This window comes from Sus scrofa, chromosome 12 (assembly GCF_000003025.6).
Source record: "Sus scrofa isolate TJ Tabasco breed Duroc chromosome 12, Sscrofa11.1, whole genome shotgun sequence".
Lineage (NCBI taxonomy): Eukaryota > Metazoa > Chordata > Mammalia > Artiodactyla > Suidae > Sus > Sus scrofa.
Window position 1 is genome coordinate 5,216,097 of NC_010454.4, and position 26,492 is coordinate 5,242,588.

The window sequence follows — 26,492 nt, forward strand, 5'->3', positions numbered from 1 at the left end:
CTCAGCGGGTTACAAATCCCACTAGTGTCATGAGATGCCTGTTGGATACTTGGCCTCGCTCAGTGGGTTAAGGATCTGGTGACGCCGTGAGCTGTGGTGCAGGTCACAGGCTCAGCTCGGATCCGCCACTGCTGTGACTGTGGTGTAGGCAGCTACAGCTCTGATTCAACCCCCAGATGGGAACTTCCACGTGCCCTAAGTGCAGCCCTAAAAAGCAAAAAATAAAAATAAAACAAATAAAATAAAGCAAAGCCCCTGGGGGAAAGGTTGTAAACAAATTAATAAAAAAGAATTCTTAAAATTTCAAAAACATTGTACATGAATGAATAAAAGATTCTTAAAATTTCAAAGAAATCATAAATGAATGAATAAGACTTTTCAAAATGTCACTAAGTACATAATAAAGCCCCCAGTTGTTTTTTGTTTTTGTTTTTGTTTTGCAAGTTTGGTGATGACAGGTGCCCTCGTCTGTCTTTCGGGAACACAGAGCCCTTCCGGACCAGGGAGGGATGTGTACCATTTCCTGACCCGGAGAGCCCGTGCCCGCGTAGAGCAGGCACTCTTTGGCCCAAGCCGGGTGCTGTTAGTAAACACGGGGGCCAGTCTTCCGCATAAAGAGGAAGGAAGTCTCTGCTGAGAACTGGGTTGTACAGCACAGAACTGGGAACCCAGCAGCACGCGCCTTGTCACCAGCAATATCCGAGCCCATCACACCCTGGACCCCAAGAGCGATCAGAGAGACAATCCTGTGACCTGCCCTGGGGGAACTGTCTAGACAGGAGCCACCCTCCCAAGCAGGCTGCGCATGGAGCCCAGTCATCCGACAGGATTGTGCGAGGAGACGGGGTGTCTGTTCAGACCTGTGGGTAGTTACAAAGCACAGGTGTTACCAAAGTCTTTAGAGGAGAGACGTTTTAGGCCAAAAAGGACTTTCAGAGATAAGGGGTGGGGGTGGGGGAGTCAGGGGGCTTGTTGGAAAATGGTCCTAATTCAGATGCGAGATAATACAGGAGGAAGTGGGTGGGACAAGGGTGGCCGATCAAATTTGGGGAGAGGCGAGGGGAGGAGAAAGCCCCACGAACGGACCTTTGCTGCTGGTGCCACCATAGAGGAAACCACTCTGGCTCAGTGACCAGCAGGCCTGGCACGGGGACACGTCTCCCCCATGGAAGCTGGGAGGACAGACAATCTGTGGGTGAGACTCAGACGAACCTCAAACAGGTTTCTGCTGCCTGCCCCTGGTTGAGTAAGTGTCAGTCTCCTCACCTGGGAAATGGGAAGAAGAATCAAACTTATCTCTTAGGGTGGTTTTGAAGATTAAGTGAGACACTGCATTTGAAAGCGCTTGGAGGAAGTCATTGCTCAAAAACGATGATGCTTCATAAGTATTTCAAAAATGAGGATTTTTCGTAAGTATTTAAATAGCCGTTTATTTAATGGCCCTTGTGTATGGGAAACAATACGCCCAGTCCGGTCCATCTAGGGGATTTGAAGAAGACAGAGACCAGAGGTGTGCTGGTAAAGTGGCCCTGGGGAGTCGGGAAGGCCTGGCTGGCAGTGTTTGATGGTTTCTGTAGTTTAAATAGCCCCACTATGGTCAATTTAAAGCTACCAGCAGTTTGAGGTTTCTGTCGTGGCTCAGTGGCAACGGACCCGACTAGCATCCATGAGCATATGGGTTCGATCCCTGGCCTCGCTCAGTGGGTGAAGGATCTGTTGCTGCTATAAGCTAGCTGTGGTGTAGGTCGCAGACGTGGCTTGGATCCTGCGTGGCTGTGCCATAAGCCGGCAGCTGTAGCTCCGATTTGACCCCTAGCCTGAGAACCTCCGTATGCCACAGGTGCAGCCCTAAAAAGCAAAAAAAAAAAAAAAGTTACTGGCTGTTTAAGAAATGGCTGGCAAAATTCTGAACAATCGGCTCTGGAGAGCCGTCCCCAACCCAAAGGGCTTTCTCTCTAGTTAGCAGATGACACATGAGTGAAAATTAAACAATGGTGGCTCACAGAGACCCAGCCCAGTCCAGAGACGGTCGGCTCATCCGGCCGCAGGGGCTAGAGGGCCTTTGAGGGTGAGCTTCACTGCCAGTGCTGTGACTGGGGCTGCTGTGCTCTGGGGAGAAGGAAGGAGTGCAGGCTGGCTTCTGCTCAGGCTGTTCAGGGGGATGGGGGGTGGGAGCCTGGCATTTTGGGTTCCAGTGGGTGCGGAAGGATCATGTCTCAGAAGATGCAAACCCTGGACTCTGCCTCCAGCCAGAGGGTCACAGACATCAGTTCCATCATCGGCACGATGAAGGCAGGTCTCGCATGCACATCCTGGCTCAGCAGATCTGGAACTCCGACTTAAAAAAAAAAATCACCTTTGGAATCCAATTACTTCATGCTGCACCTGCGGCATGTGGAAATTCCTGGGCTGGGGTCAAATCAGAGCTGCAGCTGCCGGCCTACATCACAGCCACAGCCACAGCCACGCCAGACCTGAGCCATGTCTGTGACCTACGCCACAGCTTGCAGCAACGCCAGATCCTTAACCCACTGAGCGAGGCCAGGGATGGAACCCTCATCCTCACTGGATACTCCTCAGGTTCATTGCTACTGAGCCACAAGGGGAACTCCAACCTTTTTTTAATTAAAAAAAAGAAGTTAGCATTTAATTAATTAAAAAAGAAGTTAGCATTCCTGCTGTGTGCCAGGAACAGTGCCAGGGCTTTTTACAGCTTGTCTCCCTGAATGTTCAGACAGCTCTTTGCAGTTCTCATGTTCATTTATAGAGGAGGAAACTGAGGCTCAGAGAGACAGGAGTTTCCTAAAACACACCGACCATAAGAGAAGAGCTGGGCTTTGAACTTGGTTCCAACTGGCTCCAGAGCCCGACAGGCCTTTTGCCTTTGGAAGCTGGGGACACCCAGCATATAAGCATCAAGTAAGTTAGACAAAATTATTCACCCAGAAAGACTTCTGAGAAAGAAGAGCCATGGTTCTCGGAGGCAGCTTCGTGGCAAAGGTGAGATTTCAGCGGAGAGGGACTGATCTCAGCACACAGGTATATGACACAAGCAGAAAGGTTTTTCAGGAGCAAATACATGAGCAGGAGTGACAGGTGTTTTGGGGATTATGGGTACAAGGGTTTTTGGGGAAGCAGAGGAGAAAAGGGTTCCGGGATGAAATATCTGTCTTGTGTAAGGTAATGGGGAGCCACTAAAGGTATAGGAGCAAGGGAGGAACATGAAGATGGCTGCATATTAGGAAAGTTAACTTAAGGGGAATTTTTTTTTTTTCCCATGGGCCTCATCCGCAGCACGAGGAAGCTGCCAGACCAGGGATCGAACTGTGCCACAGCAGCGACCCAAGCCACTGCAATGACAATGCCGGATCCTTAACCCACTGAGCCACAAGAAAACTCCCGAGAGTGGTTTTTTTTTTAAATTGATTTTTAAATTTGGGCTGTACCTGCGGCATTCGGAACTCCCCAGGCCAGGGACTGAACCGGAGCCACAGCAGTGACACTGGGGAAGCTAGGGGAAGCTAGGGCCCTGGGGAACTTCCCTAAGAGTGATTTTTAGAGTAGGTAAGTGCAGAGAGGACCAAGAGGCAGAAAAACCAGAGAGGAAGCTCATGAGATGGCCAGACCTCTTTTCATGTGCAGATTGCATCCTGGACTCTAAAACATAACAGTACACAACCAAGCACTGTCATAAACATACACCTCCTGGGACGTAAAAGGAATCCGAGGCTTCCGACAGGTTGCTTTGGGAGGCACGACAGTTAGGCAGGATCTGTGCGTTACTCTGTGAGACTCAGCACACTCTGAAGCGCCCTGATGAGGAAGAATGGTGATCGCTTAAACGAACAAGCAATTGGCGCAGGAATCAATGGCTCTTTGCACACAAAGTCTCGGCACGGGCCAGGGCTCGGACTTGAGCAGGGACGCGCTCTTAGTGTGGATATGACACATGTAACCCGCTTGCTCCGGATCTGATCTAACTCGCTCTCAGCCCTCTTTTCCCATCTGCCCTTTGGTTTCTGTGCCTGGGAGGTGCCCCGTGACCGATCTGACCTCAGCTCTGGTTTCAGAGGAGGAGAGGCAGGGCATAGGGAGACTCTCGCTGAGAAGTTCCCCGGCATCCTATTCCAGCTTGAGCGCAGCCATGGATAATTTCCATGGGAGGGCAAGTTGATGGCATGTTGGCACCGTTATCACAACAGGTGGACATACACATGTGTTTGTGCTGGATCTCTGAGCTCACTCCTTGAGTTGTTTGTCCTCTTAGACCCGCTCCAGAAGTCAGCCTACTCCAAAAAAAAAAAAAAAAAAAAAAAAAAAAAAGGGCGGGAGAGAGAGAGAGAGAGAGAGAGAAGAAACTAAGCCATCAGTGTGTGTTTCCCGAAGCAGAGTCCAGAACACCGAGCCTGGGATCCCTAGGTTCTCAGCCAGGCTGCCACTGGCCTGGCCTTGGGCAAGTTCCCTCCCCTCTCCAGGCTACAGCTGCCTCATCCATCAGGTATGACAGCTTTTGGGCTTCTTCTAGATCTGATGCTCCAGCCAGGACTGGCGTTGTCAAGAAACCCCGAGAGAAGGAAGAGAATTAGTTTTCCTTTTCTTCCTTTGATCTTTCTAAGTAACCGCAGTTGAGCAGAGAGGTGTGGAGGCTGTCACCACGTCGCTTCTTCCCCGTTCTGGTTTCTTTGGTTGGCAGGAGACAGATGCTGGGCTTTTCGCCTGCTGGGAGTGTTTCCCCGGAGAAAAGCAGAGGGGGCAGCGGGTCCCCACAGGGCTGAAGTGTGAGTGGCGCCTTCTTTCACACCGACTGATCTATCACACAGCATGTGCAGCCCCAGATGGGGCTGAGCTCAAAGCCAAAAGAAGAGCAGGGAAGTGAAGGCAGAAGTGAAATGTACAGAAACGAGCTTACAGGTTCTCGGTGTTTGAGGAAAACAATCTGGGACTAAAGTAAAGCAAAAATAGAACCAACGCGCCTCGTTTCTAGAACCTAGTCCTTGGATGAATTCCTATCCTGGGTCCCTTGTTTCTCCCAAGCAAGGCCAGATGCCTGGGCAGCAGGGCGGGAGCCAGGGAGAGGCGCCTGCGTGACCTGGCGAGTGATTGCCAGCTTGAGGGTTACACCCCAGGCACCTTACTCTCCCCGCCCAAGCCCAGCCACACCAGGCAGTGTAAACATTGTCTTTCACTTCGATCTCCACTTGGAAAGTAGATTAAGAAGCGACAAACCCAACTGAAGTCGGCCGCCTTGGTACGGTTCTCCTTTGTTGGAGGCACGCAGCTGAGCAGGAAATTAACAATGAGGCATTCACACATGGCAAGAAGCAAAATAGGACAGGTCGATTGCTGATTTCCTATGTTCCTCCACAGAGAGCCTTAGGTTGCCACAGGAACCGTTTGCTGGGTCCTCAAACATTAAGGATCAGGCCCTCCGTCAGCATCAGCCCGCTACACCGAAGTGGAGCAGAATGTGAAATTTGCTGCTGGTGGCTTTAGCTTTTTGTTTTGTTTTGTTTGCTTTTTAGGGCCGCAGATGCGGCATATGGACGTGCCCAGGCTAGGGGTTGAATCAGAGTGACAGCTGCCGGCCTACACCACAGCCACCGCCAGGGAGGATCCGAACCGCATCTGCGACCCACACCACAGCTCATGGCAATGCCGGATCCTTTAACCCACTGAGCAAGGTCAGGGATCGAACCTGCGTCCTCATGATACTAGTGGAGTTTATTACTGCTGAGCCACAATGGGAACTTCCTGGGGTTTTTTTTTTTGTTTGTTTTATTGGCTGCACCCTCCACTTGTGGAAGTTCCCAGGTCAGGGATCCAACCTGTGCCACAGCAGCGACCTGAGGCACAGCAGTGACAACACCAGATCCTTAACCCACTGAGCCCCACGGGAACTCCTGATGGTTTTAGTTTTAATCCATGGAAGCCACGGGCCAAGGACCAAGGGAGAGATCAAGGGCTGTGTATTGCAACTGGGGTGCATCTTTGGGGTGCTCAGAACAGCCAGGGCTCTTCCTCTCCTAGCCCTGGCAGAAGGGCCAAGGAAACAACCTAGAAAGGGCCTGTCTTAGCTCCTTCAGGCCCCCAGGCACCCCCACCCTGTTGCCTCGGGAACACTGTGCTACAAACAGGACAGCGACTGTCAGCTCTTCACCTTCGGACTCCGTCTCTCTCTTGACACGGGAATCTGTGAGAAGCATCAAAATGATTGGATGTGTGACAAAGGTTGGAGAAGGCACATCTGAGCTGAAACCAGGACAGTCAAAATGAACGAACTTAAAAGCTCGAAGGGAACAGCTGACCTAGAAATTACTTGCTCCTGCACAAGTTCCCGCTGTGTTGCAGTGGGTTAAGAAATGAGTGATGCCCAAGCGTGTAGCATAGATCACAGCTGAGGCTCAGATTCTATCCCTGGCCCGGGGACTTCCACCTGGCATGGGTGCGGGAGGGAAAAAAAAGTGGCTTTTACCTCCTTGTCTTCCTTGGAAGCTTAGAGGAAACCCCTGAGACCTTGAAACCCTTGTCTGAGATGATTCTAGTGAGGGCTGCGTCCACAGGGTGGAAAGGGACCGGATGCACTGAAGTTATTTACACGAAAGATGCAAGGTATCTGTGTGTAATTTCCCCATGCACTTATGGCCACCCTCCCTAGACCATCTGTTCAAGTTAAAAGTATTTTTATGGCTCTCTTGATGGCGGTCACTTCTGGATTTTTCCTCTTGTCTGTGCCATCTTCTCCCCTAGGGCCTCTCCTTGGCCCAGATCTCTGGCAAGGGAGTCAAAAGGCACCGAGGCAGGACCTGGGAGGAATGCAGGGCTGCCCGCACCCCCCCCACACCCCATCCCTGCCCCCAAGAGGTGGCTCTTCCCAGACTTTGCTTATCTCGCGTGGGCCCTGAGCCCTGGCTGAGGTTCTCCCCTCTTTTCCCAAACTGTAACACCATGCGATTACATTGTAGACGACGGGGTTCTAACCCAATTCACAGAAAGCCTCTTTGACCTAAACTTTTCTCTGAACTACCCCACCCCTTTCTCTTCTGCCTCTCGACCCTAGGCAGCTCATCAATGCAATTGCTTCTTTTTTTAAACTGTCTTTTTTTTTTTGGATTTTTTGGGTGGTACCTGCAGCATATGGAGGTTCCCAGGCTAGAGGTCCAATCCGAGCTGTAGCTGCTGGCCTACACCACAGCCACAGCAGCTCTGGATCCAAGCCGTGTCTGTGACCTACACCACAGCTCACGGCAATGCCGGAACCTTAACCCACAGAGCAAGGCCAGGGAGAGAATCCGCATCCTCACGGATACTAGTCGGGTTCGTTAACCACTAAGCCACGACAGGAACTCCTAGTCTAGGAGGAGTTCCTGTCTTGACCCGCAGATGGCTTCTTCACAAGAGCCAGTAAGGAGGAAGTTATTTCACGGTCAGGGAAACTGAAGCTGGTTACTAAGGGCTCAGGCTCAAGTTACATAGCTGGTTCCAGCCTTCCTTTGTCCCACTCAAAGTCCAGTGCTCTTTCTTTGCCTCAGTTTCCTCAACTGTAAAATGGGGATGATAATAACATGTATTTCATCGGGTCCCTGTGAGGGATGAGTGCTTTAATGTGTGTAAAAGCGTCCAAAAAATGCATAAAAATGTTTAAACTAGGGCCTGGCACATGGAGGGTGTTTAATGAATGCCCGCTCGTGTTACTGCACTATGCTTCGTATCTTACTATTCCCGTCACTGGATTCATGAACCGTTTGTGGGAGGAGGGACCAAATTACAGGCTTGAGTGTTATCCAGGATGGGGAAGGAACCTGCTTCCCAAGCTCAGAGCTGGTTCACGGGGGATCAGAACAGATCCTTGCAATTAATCTGCTGCCGGGCTCTGGCTGGGACAAAGAAACCTGCAGACACGGGTAAACCCTTTCAGGGGATGGTGTCCCCTTTACCCAATGCTGAGGGCAGGAAGGACAAACAGAGGCGAAGATTCTGACTTCTTAGAAGAGTCTTAGACTTCTGAACAGAGTCTAAGATTATAAGGCCTTTTACTCTGAGGCGGCTCTAGATTCTTCATGGCTTGTATTTTATCTTTACCAAGTAATTACACTGTAGGGTCTGGGTATGGTGAAAGCAGGGCATCAGTTCCCTTCCAAAGGTATGTCCAAGAGCCTTCTAGTGGTTAGGGTCAAGGGCTAGAGGGAGGGCTCTGAGCTCCGCCAGGGAGCCCTGGGGTTTGAGAGAGGCTGCACATAGGTCTGTCTGGGCCAGGAACTTACCCTGTGGCTTAGGCCTGAGTCAGCCTGTCAGTTGATAAAAATGACAGACATGTGTTCCTGCCACCCTGGGGAACTTGGAGAAAAACCATGGCAACTGGAGCTGGTTTCTGTGTGTGTGTGTGTGTGTGTGTGTGTGTGTGTGTGTGTGTGTGTGTGTGTGTGTTTAGGGCCACACCCAGGGTATATGGAAGTTCCCAAGCTAGGGGTTAAATCATAGCCACAGCTACAGCCACACCAGATCCGAGCCACATCTGCGACCTGTGCTGCAGCTTGGGGCAACACCAGATCCTTAACCCACTGAGCGAGGCCAGGGATTGAACCTGTATCCTGTGGATACTAGTTTTTACTACTGAACCACAATGGGAACTCCATGGGAGTTGGTATCTTTGCTACTAGGTATGAAGCTGAAAAGAGGGCAATGAAAAATATGAAAGGGAGTTTCCTTTGTGGCTCAGGGGGTTAAGGACCCATTGTTGCCGATGTGAGGATGCAGGTTTGACCCCTGGCCTCGCTCAGTGGGTTAAGGATCTAGAGTTGCCTTGGCCTTGGCATAGACCTCAGCTGCAGCTCCTATTTGACCCCTAGGCCGGGAACTCAAATATGCCACAGGTGCGGCTGTTAAAAACAAGAAAAACACAGAGAATCATCAGGAAAGATGCTCTATGGATGGCTTTAAAAGCTTAATCAAGGGACCTTGACTCCCCAAACTGTACTTGGAACCCCTTGCTGAAAGGTTGCTGAAACCACGTTCTTGAAATTGAAGTTTTCGCAGATCAGTTTACTCTCTCAGGAAAAAGCCCGCCAAAACAGAAATAGCATAAAGGGTTTAAAACACAAATGTCTGCAATTAGGTTTAGAATGAGGTCTTCTGCCTGCCCAGGTGTTCCACGGTTGGTGTGCTCTGGCCCCACTCCAGTTCCCCTGCATTAACGCCCTTCTTCCCAAAGTTTCCCAAAGGTGCGGTCCGAGGGGCCTTGTCTCCTTCTCCTCTTGGGCCGATGGTCTCCCAACTTCAGGGTTACAGGAGCTGCCCAAGGGACCCGTAAACAGAACAAGCATAGAGCTCGGCGCCTTGAAAGGAACTAGGTGAGAGGGATGGCGACGTTTTCCTGGAGGGTCACCGGCACTGACCAGTCTACCCGACCCCTGGGAGCCCCTGAGGGGCTGAGGCGCTCGGGGCGGGAACCCACCCCCACTGCCCGCCTGGGAGGCGGAGGGCGCCCCTCTGCGGGTTTGTGACCATCGGCTTTGGCACATGTCGAGGGACGGGGCTGGAGAGAGCCTCCGCCAGGCGGGGAAGCCGCGTGCGCCTTTCGGATGCTGGGGACCAGGGTGCGCGAACGCCCCTCGAGGAGGCGGCTCCCGCGAGGCCGCCGGAACCGCGCCAGCGGGCTCCGGGGGCGCCGCGTCCTCGGCCCCTCCAGCCCTCGCCGCGCGCCCGGCCGCCGCTCCGCCGCGTCCCGCCGCCCATTGGCTGGCGCCGCGCGGACCCTCCCGCCCCGCCCCGCCATTGGCCGTGGCCGCCGCGGTCCCCGCGCGCGAGCCGCCGCTGACATCACGCGGCCTGAGGCGGCGGCGGCGCCCCCGGCCCAGCCCGCAGCCCCCCTCGGCACAGGCGCCGCCGCGGGGCCCGGCGGAGGATGGTGCGCGGCGCGCCGGGGGCTCCCCGCCGCCAGAGCCGCAGCGCCGAGGCCGAGCGGGCCGCGGCGGGCAGCCGACCCCCGCAGCCGGCGCGGGGCAAGCGGCCGCGGTGAGGCGCGGGCGGCGCGGGCGCAGCGGCCATGGGGGCCCTGACCAGCCGGCAGCACGCGGGCGTCGAGGAGGTGGACATCCCGTCCAATTCCGTGTACCGCTACCCGCCCAAGTCCGGTGAGCGCGGCCCGGGGCTGGGAGGAGGTCGCGAGGCTCCCGCACCGGGACGCCGGGGGGCCGGCGGGCCCAGGGGCCGACGGCGCTGCAGTGCGATCTTGGAGGGTGGGATGTCTAGCAGGAGGCCTGGAGCGGTGCTTTAGGGCCCGGGGCGGTCGCGAGGGTGGGCAGCCCCTCCGCCGGGGGACGCGGGCGGCCCGGACGCAATGCGTCCTGTGACAGAGACGTGCGCTGGGGAGACTGCGGCTCCCGAGGGGCGGGGTGCCTCGTTGCAGGCCAGGTCCCCGCCGTCCGCAGCACGGAGTCCGCTCCTTCCCGCCCGGGTCCCCGTTCCCCTCGGGGGGCTGCGGGTTGGGGGAGGCGGGCTCGGCGTCCGAAGCAGGCACCTGTGCTGGGTGCTGGCACAGGTCAGCACATCCAGGCCTCCGGTGAGGGAGGGACAGGCGCAGGTTTGAATGAGGTTTCTCCAGGGAAAGCTGCCACTGCCTGCTGGAGGGTGGAGGCCGAAAATGCCTTTTCCGTGGTGCTGATGCTTTTCGAGAGGCTGTCGGAAGAACAAGGGTGTCGAACAGAAATATTGGGGGCTCTACGTAGCAGAGTCACTCGGGTTGTTACTTGGCTGGAGGAGTGACAAGCCTGCTTTTTGGAATGAGGATGGCTCTGGGACAGGGCACAGCTATTTAAAATGTAGAGAAGGATTCTCTTTGTTTTTAGAATCATTAAAGGGATAAATGTCTCAGCCTCTGGTTTGTAGCATAAATATTGGAGCTGGGGGAGGATTTTGACAGCACAAGAGGATCACATCAAGGACTTACTGTGTCGTACAGGGAACTTGACTCAGGATTTTGTAATAACCTTTAAGGGAAAAGATTCTGGAAAAAATATATATACATATATTATTAAACTATATGTATATCTATATTATATCTATATAAAATCGAACCACTGCTGTACACCTGAAACTAACACGATATTGTAAATCAATTATACTTCAATTTAAAAGTTAAAAACATTGAAGAATAACTAAAAACAAAAAAGAGAAGAAAAGAACTAGCCAATTCCGAACTGCTGGCACATGACCTAACTCTCTGCTCTTCATTTTTCATTGCTTTTCTCAAGACTCCTGGGGACTCATGGCTCCCATCTTCTCTTTGGCTTAGGACCCAAGGAGGATTTTCATGATCTTGGAGAGAGATCAGAACTGCAGCGGTAGAATAAAGACATGCTAATGAGAGGAGCTGGTTTCTCAGCGGTGTGTCCGGTTTGTGCCAGGTGAAAGCAGGGACCAGACAATGAACCTGCCCCCTGCAGGGTGTGGGCCGGAGCTGTGTTGCTCGCTGCTTTTGTGCCAGAGAATGAATCCTTGCAGAGATGAATATGCTTTAGGACAGGCCAAGATAAAGCCATGGGTCCTTAGTGTTTTAATAAAACGCCGGTTGAATTATGACTGTATGAAACCAGTGCTCAGGAAAGCATGCGTCTTGCTTTTCCATAGACACAAGAATCTGTGGATTTTTCTTTTCTGAAATCACTGCGCTTTTATCGATCAGAATATGGAGTGTGTTTTGCTGAGCTTAGGGGTTTCAGTAAAGGTTGCCTCCTCAGAAGGGTGTGCACCACTCCTCACAGATGGGAGTAAGCACGGGTATTTCACTGGGAGGCTGGTCCCCAGAGGATATTAATACAAGTATGAATCTTGGATGATAGTAGTGAAAGGGTAACGGACCAAAACTAAAACTTTTCTTAACCAGCACTGTCACTTCAGTGCCTATGGCCGTAAATTGTCCTTTCTACTCTACCAGTCTTTTAAGTTTTATCTAACGGGAAGTTGTTTTAAAAATTATTATTGGAGTTCCCGTCGTGGTGCAGTGGTTAATGAATCCGACTGGGAACCATGAGGTTGCGGGTTCGGTCCCTGGCCTTGCTCAGTGGGTTACGGATCCGGTGTTGCTGTGAGCTGTGGTGTAGGTCGCAGACACGGCTCGGATCCCGTGTTGCTGCGGCTCTGGTGAAGGCCGGCGGCTACAGCTCTGATTCGACCCCTAGCCTGGGAACCTCTATATGCTGCGGGAGCGGCCCAAAGAAATAGCAAAAAGACAAAAAAAAAAAAAAAAATCTCACAAATTCACACTCAGGGTCAGAATCACATTCAATATATACAGAATTTGAATAAAAAGATAATTTAAAAAAATTATTATTGCTTTTTTTGGAGTTCCCATCATGGTGCAGTGGAAACAAATCTGACTGGGAACCATGAGGTTGCTGGTTCAATCCCTGGCCTTGCTCAGTGGGTTAAGTATCCAGCGTTGCCGGGAGCTGTGGTGTAGGTCGCAGACGTGGCTCGGATCTGGCGTGGCTGTGGCTCTGGCGTAGGCCGGCAGCAACAGCTCCGATTGGACCCCTAGCCTGGGAACCTTCATATGCCACGGGTGCGGCCCTAAAAAGGACAATTTAAAAAACCAAAAAAAAAAATTATTTTTATTATTATTTTTGGCTTTTTAGGGCCACACCCAAGGCCTATGGAAGTTCCTAGGCTAGGGGGCCAATCAGAGCTACAGCTGCCTGCCTACACCACAGCCACAGCAACGCCAGATCCTTAAACCCACTGAGTGAGGCCAGGGATTGAACCTGCGTCCTAATGGATACTAGTCAGATTCATTTCTGCTGAGCCATGATGCGAACTCCTAGGAAATTTTTTTTTTTTTTGGTCTTTTTGCCATTTCTAGGGCCGCTCCTGCCGTATATAGAGGTCCCAGGCTAGGGGTCGAATGGGAGCTGTAGCCGCCGGCCTTCGCCAGAGCCACAGCAACATGGGATCCGAGCCATGTCTGTGACCTACACCACAGCTCATGGCAATGCTGGATCCTTAAGCCACTGAGCAAGGCCAGGGATGGAACCCGCAACTTCATGGTTCCTAGTCGGCTTCGTTAACCACTGAGCCATGAAGGGTACTCCCCTAGGAAATTATTTTTAATCAGAGCTTTTGTATGAGAGCAATCTCTGTAGCAAGTGGACCAAATTATGTAAGTTAGAGGAAAAACACAGAAAATAGGAATCAGAATATTCACGTCCCAGTCAGCAAACCTTTGTGTACTTAAAAATTTGCGTCCCTGCGTATATGCGCTAGTCCAGAAGCGTCTCTTCTCCTTCATCAGACCTTTAAATTTACCTGACTCTTTCTTGGATTATAGTATTTTGGACCCAAAGGAACCTAGGGAATTGGCCCCAGACCTGCTCATTTTGCTGCTAAGAAAATGGAGGCCCAGCCAAATGAATTGGTTCGGCCAGGGCTACCCAGCAAGTTCATGTTCTCACTGAGCCATCAACCATTCTCAAGGAATCGGATTGCGAACTTGCCCTTGGAGTTCCCATTGTGGCTCAGCAGGTTACGAACCCAACTAGTATCCATGAAGTTGGGGGTTCGACCCCTGGCCTCGCTCAGTAGGTTAAGGATTCGGCCTTGCCAGGATTCAGGTCAAAGACACGACTCGGATCCTGGCTGTGGCTGTGACGGAGGCCGGCGGCTGCAGCTCCTCTTCGACCCCTAGCCTGGGAACTGCCATATGCTGCAGGTGCGGCCCTGAAAAACCAAAACAAAAACAACAACAAAAAAGAACTTGTCCTTGATGATTTGTGGCATGGAGGCTATTCTGGGTCAGAATTGAAACAAAACCCAGAGGCCTGTGTCCTGGGGTGAAGAATCCGTCTGGGTTGATCTTGGGGTCTCCTTATCTTAAACGCTGGTGATAGAACAAAGCAAATGGCAAAATCAGCTTTCAGCAGGGACTGACCTGGCTGAGCTGAGGCCGCCCCCTGGGCTCACTGGAAAGTCTCTCTGACGCTCCTGCCTTGGACTTGGAATGGTTGTTTCAGCAAGCGGCACCGCCATCTGTCCCTGTCAGGCCTGTCCCATAGCCCAGCAGAAGTTGCTGGAGGTTTTTTTTGTGTTTTTAAGGGAACCCCTTCGTTTTATATGCGCATTGAACTGGAAACATATGAAGTATTGAGACCTCGGGGGTTAAGGATCCAGTGTTGTCACTGCTGTGGCTTGGGTTCAATCCCTGGCTCGGGAATTTCTGCATGCCACGGACATGGCCAAAGAAAACAACGCAAAAGATATCAAGAACAGCTAATTGCACAGTGGAACTTGGGTTTGCAGCTTTTTGGTTTGTTTGTTTTGTTTTGTCTTTTTAGGGCCACACCCGAAGCACGTGGAGGTTCCCAGGCTAGGGGTCTGATCAGAGCGGTAGCCACCAGCCTACGCCACAGCCGCAGCAACACCAGATCCTTAACCCACTGAGCGAGGCCGGGGATTGAACTTAATGACCTCAGGGATGCTAGTCAGTTTCATTTCCACTGCGCCACAATGGGAACGCCCTTTAAAAAAAAGAGAGAGAGATAGGAGAAAATAAAATAGCCTAAAATAGCCTAGAATAATTTATGTATTTTTTGAACAAGTGATGTAATCATGTGGTTTGAAGTTTAAAAGAGTGGAAAGGCATGCAGTCAAAGTCTAGGTCCTTAACCCATTCCACCACCAGGGAACTCCTGGAGATCTTTTAATATTGGAGAGGGGTTGGGGGGTTTTGTTTTGTTTTGTTTTTTTCTTTTTAAGGCTACACTTGCTGCATTTGCAAGTTCCCAGGCCAGGGGTGAAATCAGAGCTACAGCGGCTGGCCTGTATCACAGCCACAGCCATACTGGGTCTGAGCCATGTCTGTGACCTATACTGCAGCTTACGGCAATGCCAGATCCTTAACCCACTGAGCAGAGCTAGGTATCGAATCTGCACCCTCACGGGTGCTAGTCCAGTTTGTTGCTGCTGAGCCACAACGGGAACTCCAGAGGGGTTTTTGGTTGTCGTTCTGTTTAAAAAATAACTGTAATATTCCTCTGTGTGCATGTGCCATCAGCTTTTAACATAGTCTTCTATGGGTGAAAACTTGCTTTTTCTTCAATCTTTCACTATTGCAAACAGTGCAGCAGTGATTAATGTTATACATACATTCTTAGTTGGTTTTTAGCTTTGTTAATAAATACAGGAAAATCAATCATTTAAATAACAGGGAGTTCCCATCGTGGCTCAGTGGTTGATGAATCTGACTAGGAACCATGAGGTTGTGGGTTCGATCCCTGGCCCTGCTCAGTGGGTTAAGGATCCGGCGTTGCCGTGAGCTGTGGTGTAGGTCGAAAATGCAGCTCGGATCCTGTGTTGCTGTGGCTGTGGTGTAGGCCGGCGGCTATAGCTCCGATTGGACCCCTAGCCTGGGAACCTCCATATGCCGTGGGAGCGGCCCTAGAAAAGGCAAAAAGACAAAAAAAAAAAATCATTTAAATAACAGAAGGTATGATGAGAGTTTTTTCTGTAGAGTATTTCTTCATTAGCATAGAAAGCTATTTCTAGCACTGCTCTGCATTTGGTTGTGCCTTTGTAATTTAAAAAATTATTATAGTTGATTTACAATGTTCTGTCAATTTTTGCTATACAACAAAGTGACCCGGTTATATATATATACATTCTTTTTCTGACATTATCCTCCATCACGTTCCATCACAGGTGATTGGATATCGTTTCCTGTGCTATACGGCAGGACCTCATTGCTTATCCGCTCAGATGCCATGGTTTGCATCTATTAACCCCAAACTTCCAGTCCGTCCCACTCCTTCCCCCTCGCCCTTGTCATCCAGAAGTCTGTCTGTGAGTTTGTTTCTGTTCTGTAGATAGCTTCCTTTGTGCCATATTTTAGATTCCGCATATTAGTGACATCATGTGGTATTTGTCGCTTTTTTATGGCTGAGTAGTATTCCATGGTGTATATGTACCACATCTTCTTAATCCACTCATCTGTCAATGGACACTTAGGTTGTTCCCATGTCTTGGCTGTTGTGAATAGTGCTCCAATGAACATAGGGGTGCGTGTATCTTTTTCAACGAAAGTCTTGTCCGGATATGTGCCCAGGAGTGGGATTGCTGGATCACATGGTAGTTCTATATTTAGTTTTCTGAGGTACCTCCATACTGTTTTCCACAGTGGTTATACCAGTTTACATTTCCACCAGCAGTGTAGGAGGGTTCCCTTTTCTCCACACCCTCTCCAGCACTGGCTGTTTGTTGACTTCTTCATGATGGCCATTCTGACCAGTGTGAGGTGGTAGCTCATTGTATTTTGGATTTGCATTCTCTGCTAATTAGTGATGTTGAGCATTTTTCCATGTGCCTGTTGACCGTCTGTGTGTCTTCTTTCGACAAATGTCCATTTAGGTCTTCTGCCCATTTTTCAATTGGGCTGTTGTTTTTTTCCTGTTGAGTTGTATGAGTTGTTTGTATATTTTAGAGAATAAGCCCTTGTTGGTTGCATTGTTTGCAGCTATTTTCTCCTGTTCGGTAGGTTGGGTTTTTTGTTTGTTTGTTTGTTTGTTTTTTATGGTTTCCTTGGCTGTGCAAAATCTTGTAAGTTTGACTATGTCCCATTGGTTTATTTATTTTTTTAGGGCCACACCCACGACATATGGAGGTTCCCAGGTTAGGGGTTGAATCGGAGCTGTAGCCACTGGCCCTTCACCACAGCCACAGCAACACCAGATCTGAGCTGCCTCTGCGACCTACACCACAGCTCACGGCAATGCCGGATCCTTAACCCACTGAGTGAGGCCAGGGATCGAACCTGGGTTCTCATGGAGCTAGTCCCCTGAGCCATGAGGGGAACTCCCCATTGGTTTATTTTTGTTTTTATTTCTATTGCTTTGAGAGAGTGACCTCAGAATGCCTTTCTAATTTTTGCGTTAGAGCCATACGTGCTTTTAAATCTTCCTCTGAGATCTTTGCTTCTTTAAAAGCCCATCATCATTGGTTGAGCAAAGGTGTGGCTTTGCAGAGATGTTGCTTTTATGCGTGCAGGCCTGACTTTTGAAAGGGGTCTCCAGATTGGTACGAGTCATTGAGTCTATTTTCATTGTCCAGGAAGAAATAGGCATGGTGTAAGGATAATTTCATTCATTTTAATTCAGCACCTGATAAATCTAGTTCATTTTTCTCTACATATTTGAGCAGATTGGAAAATAGGAGTAACTCATTCTGCTCAGGCGTTAAGAGGGAAATCTACTACGAAAATTCAGAATGGTAATCAGTCCTGAGCAGCTAACGTCATCATTCTCTAAATTTTTGTTATATTGGAGTACACATATGCTTGTCAAGTGGGTCTGTCCTGGGGGCAAGAGCAGTTTTAATTTTATTATTTGTTTATTTATTTATTTGGGGGCCGCACCCACGGCATATGGAGGTTCCCAGGCTAGGGATCTCATCGGAGCTACAGCTACCGTCCTACACCACAGCCAGAGCCTTGCGGGATCTGAGCCTCGTCTGTGACCTACACCCCAGCTCATGGCAACACCGGATCCTTAACCCACCGAGTGAGGCCAGGGATCCAACCGCAACCTCATGGTTCCTAATCAGATTTGTTTCCACTGCCCCACAATGGGAGCTCCCAAGAGCAGTTTTTAAAGCGTGAGTAGTAAGACTTTGCCTGTCAAATAGTTATAAAAGTTTCTTTTAACTTTTAGGAGCCTCAATTTAATGTATGCTTTGAAATCAGGGGCTTTAAAAGAACTTACTACAGAATAAGGTGTTATTTGGTTCTGGCATGTTTTGATGTGTTAACTAAAATTAAGTAAGTTTCTGTAATTCATAGTAAATACATTCAATTTCATTAAAAAAAAACCCTTAATGTTGCCCTTTATAATGGTGAAGTTGGAGTTGCTGTTGTGGCACGTGGGGTGAAGGATCCAGTGTTGTCTCTGCGGCAGCGCGGGTTTGATCCCCAGCCTGGCGCAGTGGGTCAAGGATCTCCGCTGTGCTGTGGATCACAGCTAAGGCTCAGATTCGACCCCTGGCCCAGGAACTTCCACACTGCAGGTGTGCCCAAAAAACAAACAAAAAATAAAACATGGTAAAGTCATCAAGATCAAGAGTTCAAATGGTTGTATTACTTTCTGAGCACTTAGAATGTGGTCATTTTTCTACTTTCAAAACCCCTGGTGTTTTTGCTTGACATGTAGCTTATGGCATTGAGAGCAGACTGATTTCTTTCACTTCTTGATTTTGTCTTCAGATTTGGGACCTTTGGTTTCCTTCTGTGATGGTGGCTGTGTTCCTTGGCCTCTCTTTTCTGTTTGTTACCATCAGTGCATGGTATTGAGCATGGGATTTATACATGCAGTGTGCTGTGCATCAGTCTACTGCGTCGGATCCCATGATTTTGATGCCGAGGCAAGCAGCAGGATAGAAACCCTCAGGTCATAGGAGTTCCCGTCGTGGCGCAGTGGTTAACGAACCCGACTAAGAACCATGAGGTTGCGGGTTCGATCCCTGGCCTCGCTCAATGGGTTCAGGATCCGGCGTTGCTGTGAGCTGTGTAGGTCGCAGACGCGGCTTGGATCCCGCATTGCTGTGGCTCTCGCGTAGGCCGGCGGCTACAGCTCCGATTCGACCCCTAGCCTGGGAACCTCCCTGTGCCCCTGAGAGCCGCCCACGAAGTGGCAAAAAAGACAAAAGATGAAAAGAAAGAACCCCTCAGATGGTGATGTGGACCCCAGAAGGAGGATCAACAATGCAAGCTGGCTGCTGTTTTCTCCCGGGCTCCCCAGAGAAGGAGAACCAGCAGGAGGTACATCCGTATGATGGGCCTCCATCATGGTGGAAGCTGGCAAGTCTGAAATTTGTAGGGCAGGCCAGCAGGCTGCAAACTTGGGAGTTGATATCGAAGTCCACAGTCAGGAATCTGTAGGCGGGCTGCCAGATAGGAAACACAGGCAGGATTTCTCTGTTGCGGTCTTAAGGCAGGATGCCTTTTCCTCCAGAAAATCTCCGTTTTTGCCTCTAAAGCCTCGAATACTTGGATGAAGCCCATCCGCATTAGCAAGGGTCGTCTCTTACTTCAAGTCATTTAATTATAAATGTTGATCATATCTGCAAAATCTCCTCACAGCAACATCTAGATTAGTATTTGGACAAACAGCTGAGCACCAAAGCCTGGCCAAGTCGACATAAAAGTTAACAATCATAGCGGGTTCTTATTTTATCAAATTATTATTGCTAAATTGGCTCAAGTTTTTGGTTGTCGAAAGAGTGCTTGTGCTGGGAAAACATTTCTAAAAGTCTGGGGAGTTCCCATTGTGGCTCAGCAGGTTAAGAAACCGACAGTGTCTGTGAAGTTGTAGGTTTGATCCCTGGCCTCACTCAGTGTGTTAAGGATCCAGCATTGCTGCAAGCTGTGGTGTAGGCCATAGGTCACAGATGCTGCTCGGATCTGGTATTGCTGTGGCTGTGGTGTAGGTCAGCAGCTGCAGCTCTGATTCAACCCCTAGCCCAGGAACTTCCATATGCCACAGGTGTGGCCATAAAAAGAAAAAAATAAAAATTACAGTCTTTAAAAATCATCATTTAAAAGGTACACTCCTTCCAAAATGTCAGTGCTTACAATCTAGTATCAAAGGTAGAATGCAGGTTTACAGAGATACGTACACAGAGTTCCCACTGTGGCTCAGCAGGTTAAGAACCCAACATAGTACCCATGAGGATGTGAGTTTGATCCCTGGCCTCACTCAGTGGGTTAAAAATCCGGCCTTGCCACAGCTGCGGGTTGCAGATGCAGCTTGGATCCAGTGTGGCTGTGGCTATGGCATAGATGGGCAGCTGCAACTCTGATTTGATCCCTAGCCTGGGAACCTCCATATGCTACAGATGGGGCCCTAAAAAAAGGAAGAAAGAATACAGACTATAGCACGACCAGGTGGAATATGTCACAGGAATGCAAGCTTGGTTCAATATCTGAAAAATCAGTCGGTGTTAATGCACCATATTAGTAAAGAATGAAAACTACATGATTATAGAAATAGATGCAGATAAAACACTTGACAAATCCAACACCTCTTCAGGATGAAAAATCCTCCGTAAACTCGGAGGAGGAGGGGCGTCCTCGGTCTGACATAGGGCATCTATGGAAAGCTCGTAGCTACCATCGTACTTAATGATGAAATACAGAGTGCTTTCCTGCTAAGACTGGGAACAAGGCAAGGATGTCTGCTTTCATGTCATTCAGTATTTATTTATTTTTTTTTTTGGCAACTCCCTGGGCAGTGATCAAACCTGCTCCATAGTAGTGACCTGGGCCACTGCAGTGACAACGTCGGATCCTTAACCTGCTGCACCACGAGGGGACTCTTGTCATTCAGCCTTGACCGAAGATAATTAGCACAATAAGGCAAAACAAACAAACACATTTTTGAAAATTATTTATTTATTTATTTGCCTTTTTTAGAGCCGCACCCTTGGCGTATGGAAGTTCCCAGGCTAGGGGTTGAATTGGAGCTACAGCTGCCGGCCTATGCCATGGCCACAGCAACGCAGGATCCCTTTTTTTTTTTTTTTTTTTTTTTTTTGTCTTTTCAGGGCCACACCCATAGCATATGGAAGTTCCCAGGCTAGGGGTCGAATCAGAGCTGTAGCCAGATCTGAGCTGCGTCTGTGACCTACACCACAGCTCACGGCAACGCCAGATCTTTAACCCACTGAGCGAGGCCAGGGATTGAACCTGCATCCTCATGGATCCTAGTCGGGTTTGCTAACCGCTGAGCCATGAAGGGAATTCCCACATTAAAAAATGTTTAAAGTAACCACATTGTAAGGAAAAAAGTGAAACTGTCTTTATTCACAGATACATGATCTTATTTATAGAAAAATACCAAGGATTCCACAAAAACACCTACTAGAACTAATAAATGAGTTAGGAAGTTTGCAGAAACAAGATCAACATACAAAAACCAACTGTGTTTTATATACACAATAATCTGAAAATGAAATGAAATGAAGATGTAATTAAGGAGGCCGTTCTAGGAGTTCCCGTCGTGGCTTAGTGGCTAACGCATCCGACGAGGAACCATGAGGTTGCGGGTTTGATCCCTGGCCTTGCTCAGTGGGTTAAGGATCCAGCATTGCCGTGAGCTGTGGTGTAGGTCGCAGATGCGGCTCGGATCCCACATTGCTGTAGCTGTGGTGTAGGCTGGTGGCTGCAGCTCTGATTTGACCCCTAGCCTGGGAACCTCCATATGCTGAGGGAGCAGCCCAAGAAATGGCAAAAAGACAAAAAAAGCAAAACAACAACAACAACAAAAAAAAACAAAGGAGACTGTTCCAGTCCCATGAACATCAAAAGGGATACAGTTTCTTAGAAATTTAATGTAGGAAGTATATGACGTTAACACCGAAATTTCTAAAAGGCTGGTGAGATTAATGCTTTAATTAAAGACGTTCAAAAAGATCTCAATAAATAGATATTTCGTGTTCATGGATTGGAAATACAAAAGATGACTGAGATGCAAATGTTCTCCAAATTGATCTGAAAATTGAGTGCATTCTCTATGAAAATCCCAGTGGACTTTTTAAAAGAAACTGGCTGGCCACTTCTAAGATGTATTTCAACACGCAAAGGACCTAGAATATCCCAACCAGTTTTGAAAAGGAAGGGCAAAGTTAGAGGAGTTTCACTACCCAGTTTCAGAAACTGTCCTCAAGCCGTGGCGTGGGAATGTTAGCGCCTTCAAGGCCCCTGTAAGGAGATGAAACCCAAAAGCCACTGGGGTCTCATTGTGATGCCCCTTCCCCCACCTTGAACAGCCTGGAGGGGAAGGAACGTCAGGGGCCGAGGAGACGGTACCTCTGTCAGTGTCAGGACCACGAGAGGCATAGAGAGATGCAAGAGGACCACAAAGCAGAAATAAAGCCTGACGTTTATGAGACCGACGGCGCGACCTCCTGCGCTCTCGAGGCACCTGCATGGCAGGTGACTTTGGCAAAAGTGCCAAGATAATTTTACAGGGAAAGAATAGGTTTTCCAACACATGGTGCCAGGACAATTGGATATTGACAAGCAAAAAAAAAAATGAATTTAGACCCTTTCTTTACCTCACCAAAAATTAACCCAAAGTGGAACATAGAAGGAGAACGTGACCCACGGCATGGGAGGAAATATTTGCAAATCATCTATATGGTAGTGGAGGTGTATCTAGAATATTTGAAAAAACAGAATCTGTAAACAACTTGTCCTATTCAATAATAAAAAGACAACCCAACTGAAAGAGAAGCAAAGGTCTTTTGTAGACATTTCTCCAACAAAGATATACAAATGGACAAAAAAAAAAAAAAAACAAACCACGCGAAAAGATGCTCCACATCGTTAGGGAAATGCAAAGCCACACTGCAATTGGTAGCACTTCGCATCCACTAGGATGGCTTTGATTAAACAGCAACTACTAAGTTTTGGTGAGGCTGTGGAGAAATTGAGGCCCTGGTACCCTGATGATGGGAACACAAAACGGTACAGTTGCTTTGGAAACCAGTTTGAGGGTTCCTCAAATCGTTAGTTATTTTGTAACTCAGCAGTTATACTCTTTTTTTTTTTTTTTTTTTTTTTTTTTTGGTCTTTTAGGGCTGCACCCGAGGCACATGGAAGTTCCTAGGCTAGGGGTCAGATCAGAGCTATAGCTGCTGGCCTACACCACAGTCATAGCAACGCAGGATCCGAGCTGTGTCTGTGGCCTACACCACAGCTCATGGCAACACCGGATCTTTAACCCACTGAGTAAGGCCAGGGATTGAACCTGTGTCCTCAGGGATCCTAATCGGATTCGTTACCACTGAGCCACGATGGGAACTCCCACCAGCAGTTGTATTCTTAAGTGTGTGTATACACACACCACCAAGAAAAATGAAGAAAAATGTCACCCCGAAAGACGTACATGAATGTTCATAGCAGCATTATTCTTAATAGCTAGTAGGCAGAAAGAACTGAAATGCCCATCAGCTGGTGCATGGAACAACTGATAAAATGTGGAAAATCCACATTGCAGTGGAGTGTTATTTGGCAATAAAAAGGAATGAAGTACTAATATTTGCTACATCATGGAGGACATTTGAAAGCCTTAATGTTCAGTGAAGCAAGCCAGAGGCAAAAGGCCATATATCGTGTAATCCCATTTCTATGGCGTGTCCAGAAGAGGCAAATCCACAGAGACAGAAAGGAGATTAGTGACGTCCATTGCCTGGGGGCGGGGGCAACGAGAAAGGACTGCTAATAGGTTTCTTTCTGCACTAATGAAAATGCTCTAAAATTAGATAGTGCCGAGTGGTTGCCTAACTGTGAATACACTAAAAACCATTGAACTGTGCCCTTTAAATAGGTGAATTGTTTGGTGTGTAAATTATATCTCAAACTGTTTTTAAAATGGATCTAAATTCAAAAGCTAAAACTATAAAACCTCTAAAAGAAGACACAGGAGAAAATATGTATTCGATTCAGACTGGGCAAAGCGTCCTTTGATGCCATGCCAAAAGCACCATCCATAAGGGAAAAAACTAACAAATTGGATTTCTTCAAAATTAAAAATGTTTCTGCTTCAGAGGACAACATTTAAAGGATGAGAAAACATGCCACCTTCTGAATAAAAATATTTGCAAAACACATAGATAAAGAATTTGCATCCAGAATACATCAAGAACTTTTACAACCCAGTATAACCCAACCCAGGGGAGTTCCCATTGTGGCGCACCAGAAACCAATCCAACTAGTATCCATGAGGATGCTGGTTCGATCCCTGGCCTCCTTCAATGGATTAAGGATCTGGCATTGCCGTGCACAGTGGTGTAGGTCAAAGATGCAGCTCGGATCCCACATTGCTGGGGCTGCGGCATAGGCCAGCAGCTGCAGCTCCAATTTGATCCCTAGCCTGGGAACTTGGATATAAAAAAAAAAAGAAGAAGAAGAAGAAGAAGAAGACAATCCAGGCTCAGCAGATTAAGGACCCAGCATAGTGTCCGAGAAGATTTGGGTTTGATCTCTGGCCTTGCTCAGTGGGTTAGATCCAGCATTGCCACAAAGCAGAGTTCACAGATGTGGCTCAGATCTGGTGTGGCTGTGGCTGTGGCAGAGGCTGGCAGCTGCAGCTCTGATTCGACCCCTAGCCTGGGAACTTCCATGTGTCGCAGGGTATGGCCATAAAGAGAATATTAAAAAAAACAGCTTTTGGAGTTCCCTTTGTGGCTCAATGGTTAACAAAATAAAATGTTTTTATTTTTTTATTTTTCGTCTTTTTGCCTTTTCTAGGGCCGCTCCCACAGCATATGGAGATTCCCAGGCTAGGGGTCTAATCAGAACTGTAGTTGCCTGCCTACGCCAGAGCCACAGCAACGTGGGATCCGAGCCACGTCTGCAACCTACATCACAGCTCACAGCAAGGCCGGAGATCAAACCTGCAACCTCATGGTTCCTAGTCAGACTCGTTAACCACTGAGCCACGACGGGAACTCCAACAAAAGCTGTTTTTAAAAATAACAGGAATTTGCTGGTAGCTCAGCCACTACAGTGGCTGGAGCCTCAGTGGTTGTCGTTGCAGAGGCTCAGGTCACTGCCATGGTGCAGAGTCAGTCTTTGGCCTGGGAGCCTCCTCATGCCCTGGGCACAGTCAAAAAGAGAAAAGTACTCTTTCAAGGTAAGCTAGAAAGAGTAGGGAATGTTTCTCAGTAGGCAAACAGTTAATTCAACCTGAGCACGCAATGAGATTACATTGTAATGAGCACACAGGCTCAGAGTTCCCGTCCTGGCGCAGTGGTTAACGAATCCGACTAGGAACCATGAGGTTGAAGGTTTGACCCCTGGCCTTGCTCAGCGGGTTAAGGATCCGCAAGCCGCATATGCTGTGGCTCTGGCATACGCCGGTGGCTACAGCTCCGATTAGACCCCTAGCCTGGGAACCTCCATATGCTGCGGGATGGCCCCAAATAAGACAAAAAGACCAAAAAAAAAAAAAAAAAAAACCACACAGGCTCTGGAATAAAACCAACTGGATGTGGGGTCTGACACTGCCCCTTACTAGCTGTGTGACTCTTGGACAAAGTACTTAACCTCTCTGTGCCTTACAGTTCCTCTTTGGTAAAAACAAACAAAAACCCTTGAAGGATTGTGAGGAATAACCCATGTAATACTTTTTTTGGTCCAGTGCTGGCACAAAGTAAGCCTTTAATAAGAGGTTGTTACTCCGGAGTCATTACGAACAATGAGGTTAATCCATAAATACAGATATGGACCGATGCCTACAGTACATTAGGAAAAAAAAAACCACACAACAGATCAATATGTAATATCCCAATTAGATTAGCAAACAAAATAAAGCAAAACAGAAAACGTGGTTGTGTTCACATAGAGAGAGAGGAAACTCTGGAAGGTCACAAACTGACCATTAGGAGTTCCCGTGGTGGCGCAGTGGTTAACGAATCCGACTAGGAACCATGAGGTTGCGGGTTCGGTCCCTGCCCTTGCTCAGTGGGTGAACGATCCGGCGTTGCCGTGAGCTGTGGTATAGGTTGCAGACGCGGCTCGGATCCCACGTTGCTGTGGCTCTGGCGTAGGCCAGTGGCTAAAGCTCCGATTAGACCCCTAGCCTGGGAACCTCCATATGCCGCGGGAGCGGCTCAAGAAATAGCAACAACAACAACAACAACAAAAAAAAAAAAAAAAAAAAAAACTGACCATTAATAGTGGAGTTACTTTTCATAGAACAGAGTTGGAAATCCATCACTTTTACATCACATACTTCTAGGTATTAATTTTTTGCGAAAGACATGTACTACTTGTATCATTTTTTAAATAAGTAAAAATACGAATAACAAAAGCAGCACTGTGGCGTTAGACGTGAAGAGTTCCCACCGTGGCTCAGCGGGTTAAGAATCTGACTAGTATCCATGAGGACGCGGGTTCGATCCCTGGCCTCGCTCAGTGGGTTAAGGATCCAGCGTTGCTGCAAGCTGGGGCATAGGTTGCAGATGCGGCTTGGATCCCAGGTTGCTGTGGCTGTGGTGTCGGCTGGCAGCTGCAGCTCCAGTTTGATCCCTAGCCTGGGAATTTCCATATGCCGCAGGTATGGCCCTACAAAGAAAAAAAGAAAAAGGAATTGAGTTGAACAATTAGAAATGTTTAAAAACAATTTTGTGGAGTTCCCTGGTGGTGCACGGGGTTAAGGATCCAGTGTTGCCGGGGCTGTGACTTGGGTTTCGATCCTGGCCCGGGAATAGCCACATGCCTTGGGTGTGGCCAAACAAAACCAAAATTTCTTTTATTTTTGTGACCTAAAGCTTAAAGTATGTTATTGAAATGTCATGTAGATAAAGATTTTTCAAATGTATGAAAACCTAATCGAATTTTCATAGCCAGTTTTCCCCTATTTTAATTTTTCTTTTCTTTTTAAATTTGTATTTATTAAAAAATTTCCCATATTTTAATTTCATGTGAAGTTACTTTTAAATCCAATTCCATT

At 48.5% G+C, this 26,492-nt stretch overlaps 1 protein-coding gene across 1 annotated transcript in view; it reads left to right on the plus strand.

Moving 5' to 3' along the window:
* The window catches only part of RNF157 (ring finger protein 157), an 80,220-nt gene continuing 63,609 nt past the window's right edge, over nucleotides 9,882-26,492 (plus strand). Inside the window, exon 1 of the mRNA XM_003357958.4 lies at nucleotides 9,882-10,130. Coding sequence (XP_003358006.1) covers nucleotides 10,043-10,130 — 88 coding nt within the window. The 5' untranslated portion in view covers nucleotides 9,882-10,042. The remainder of the gene's footprint in view (nucleotides 10,131-26,492) is intronic.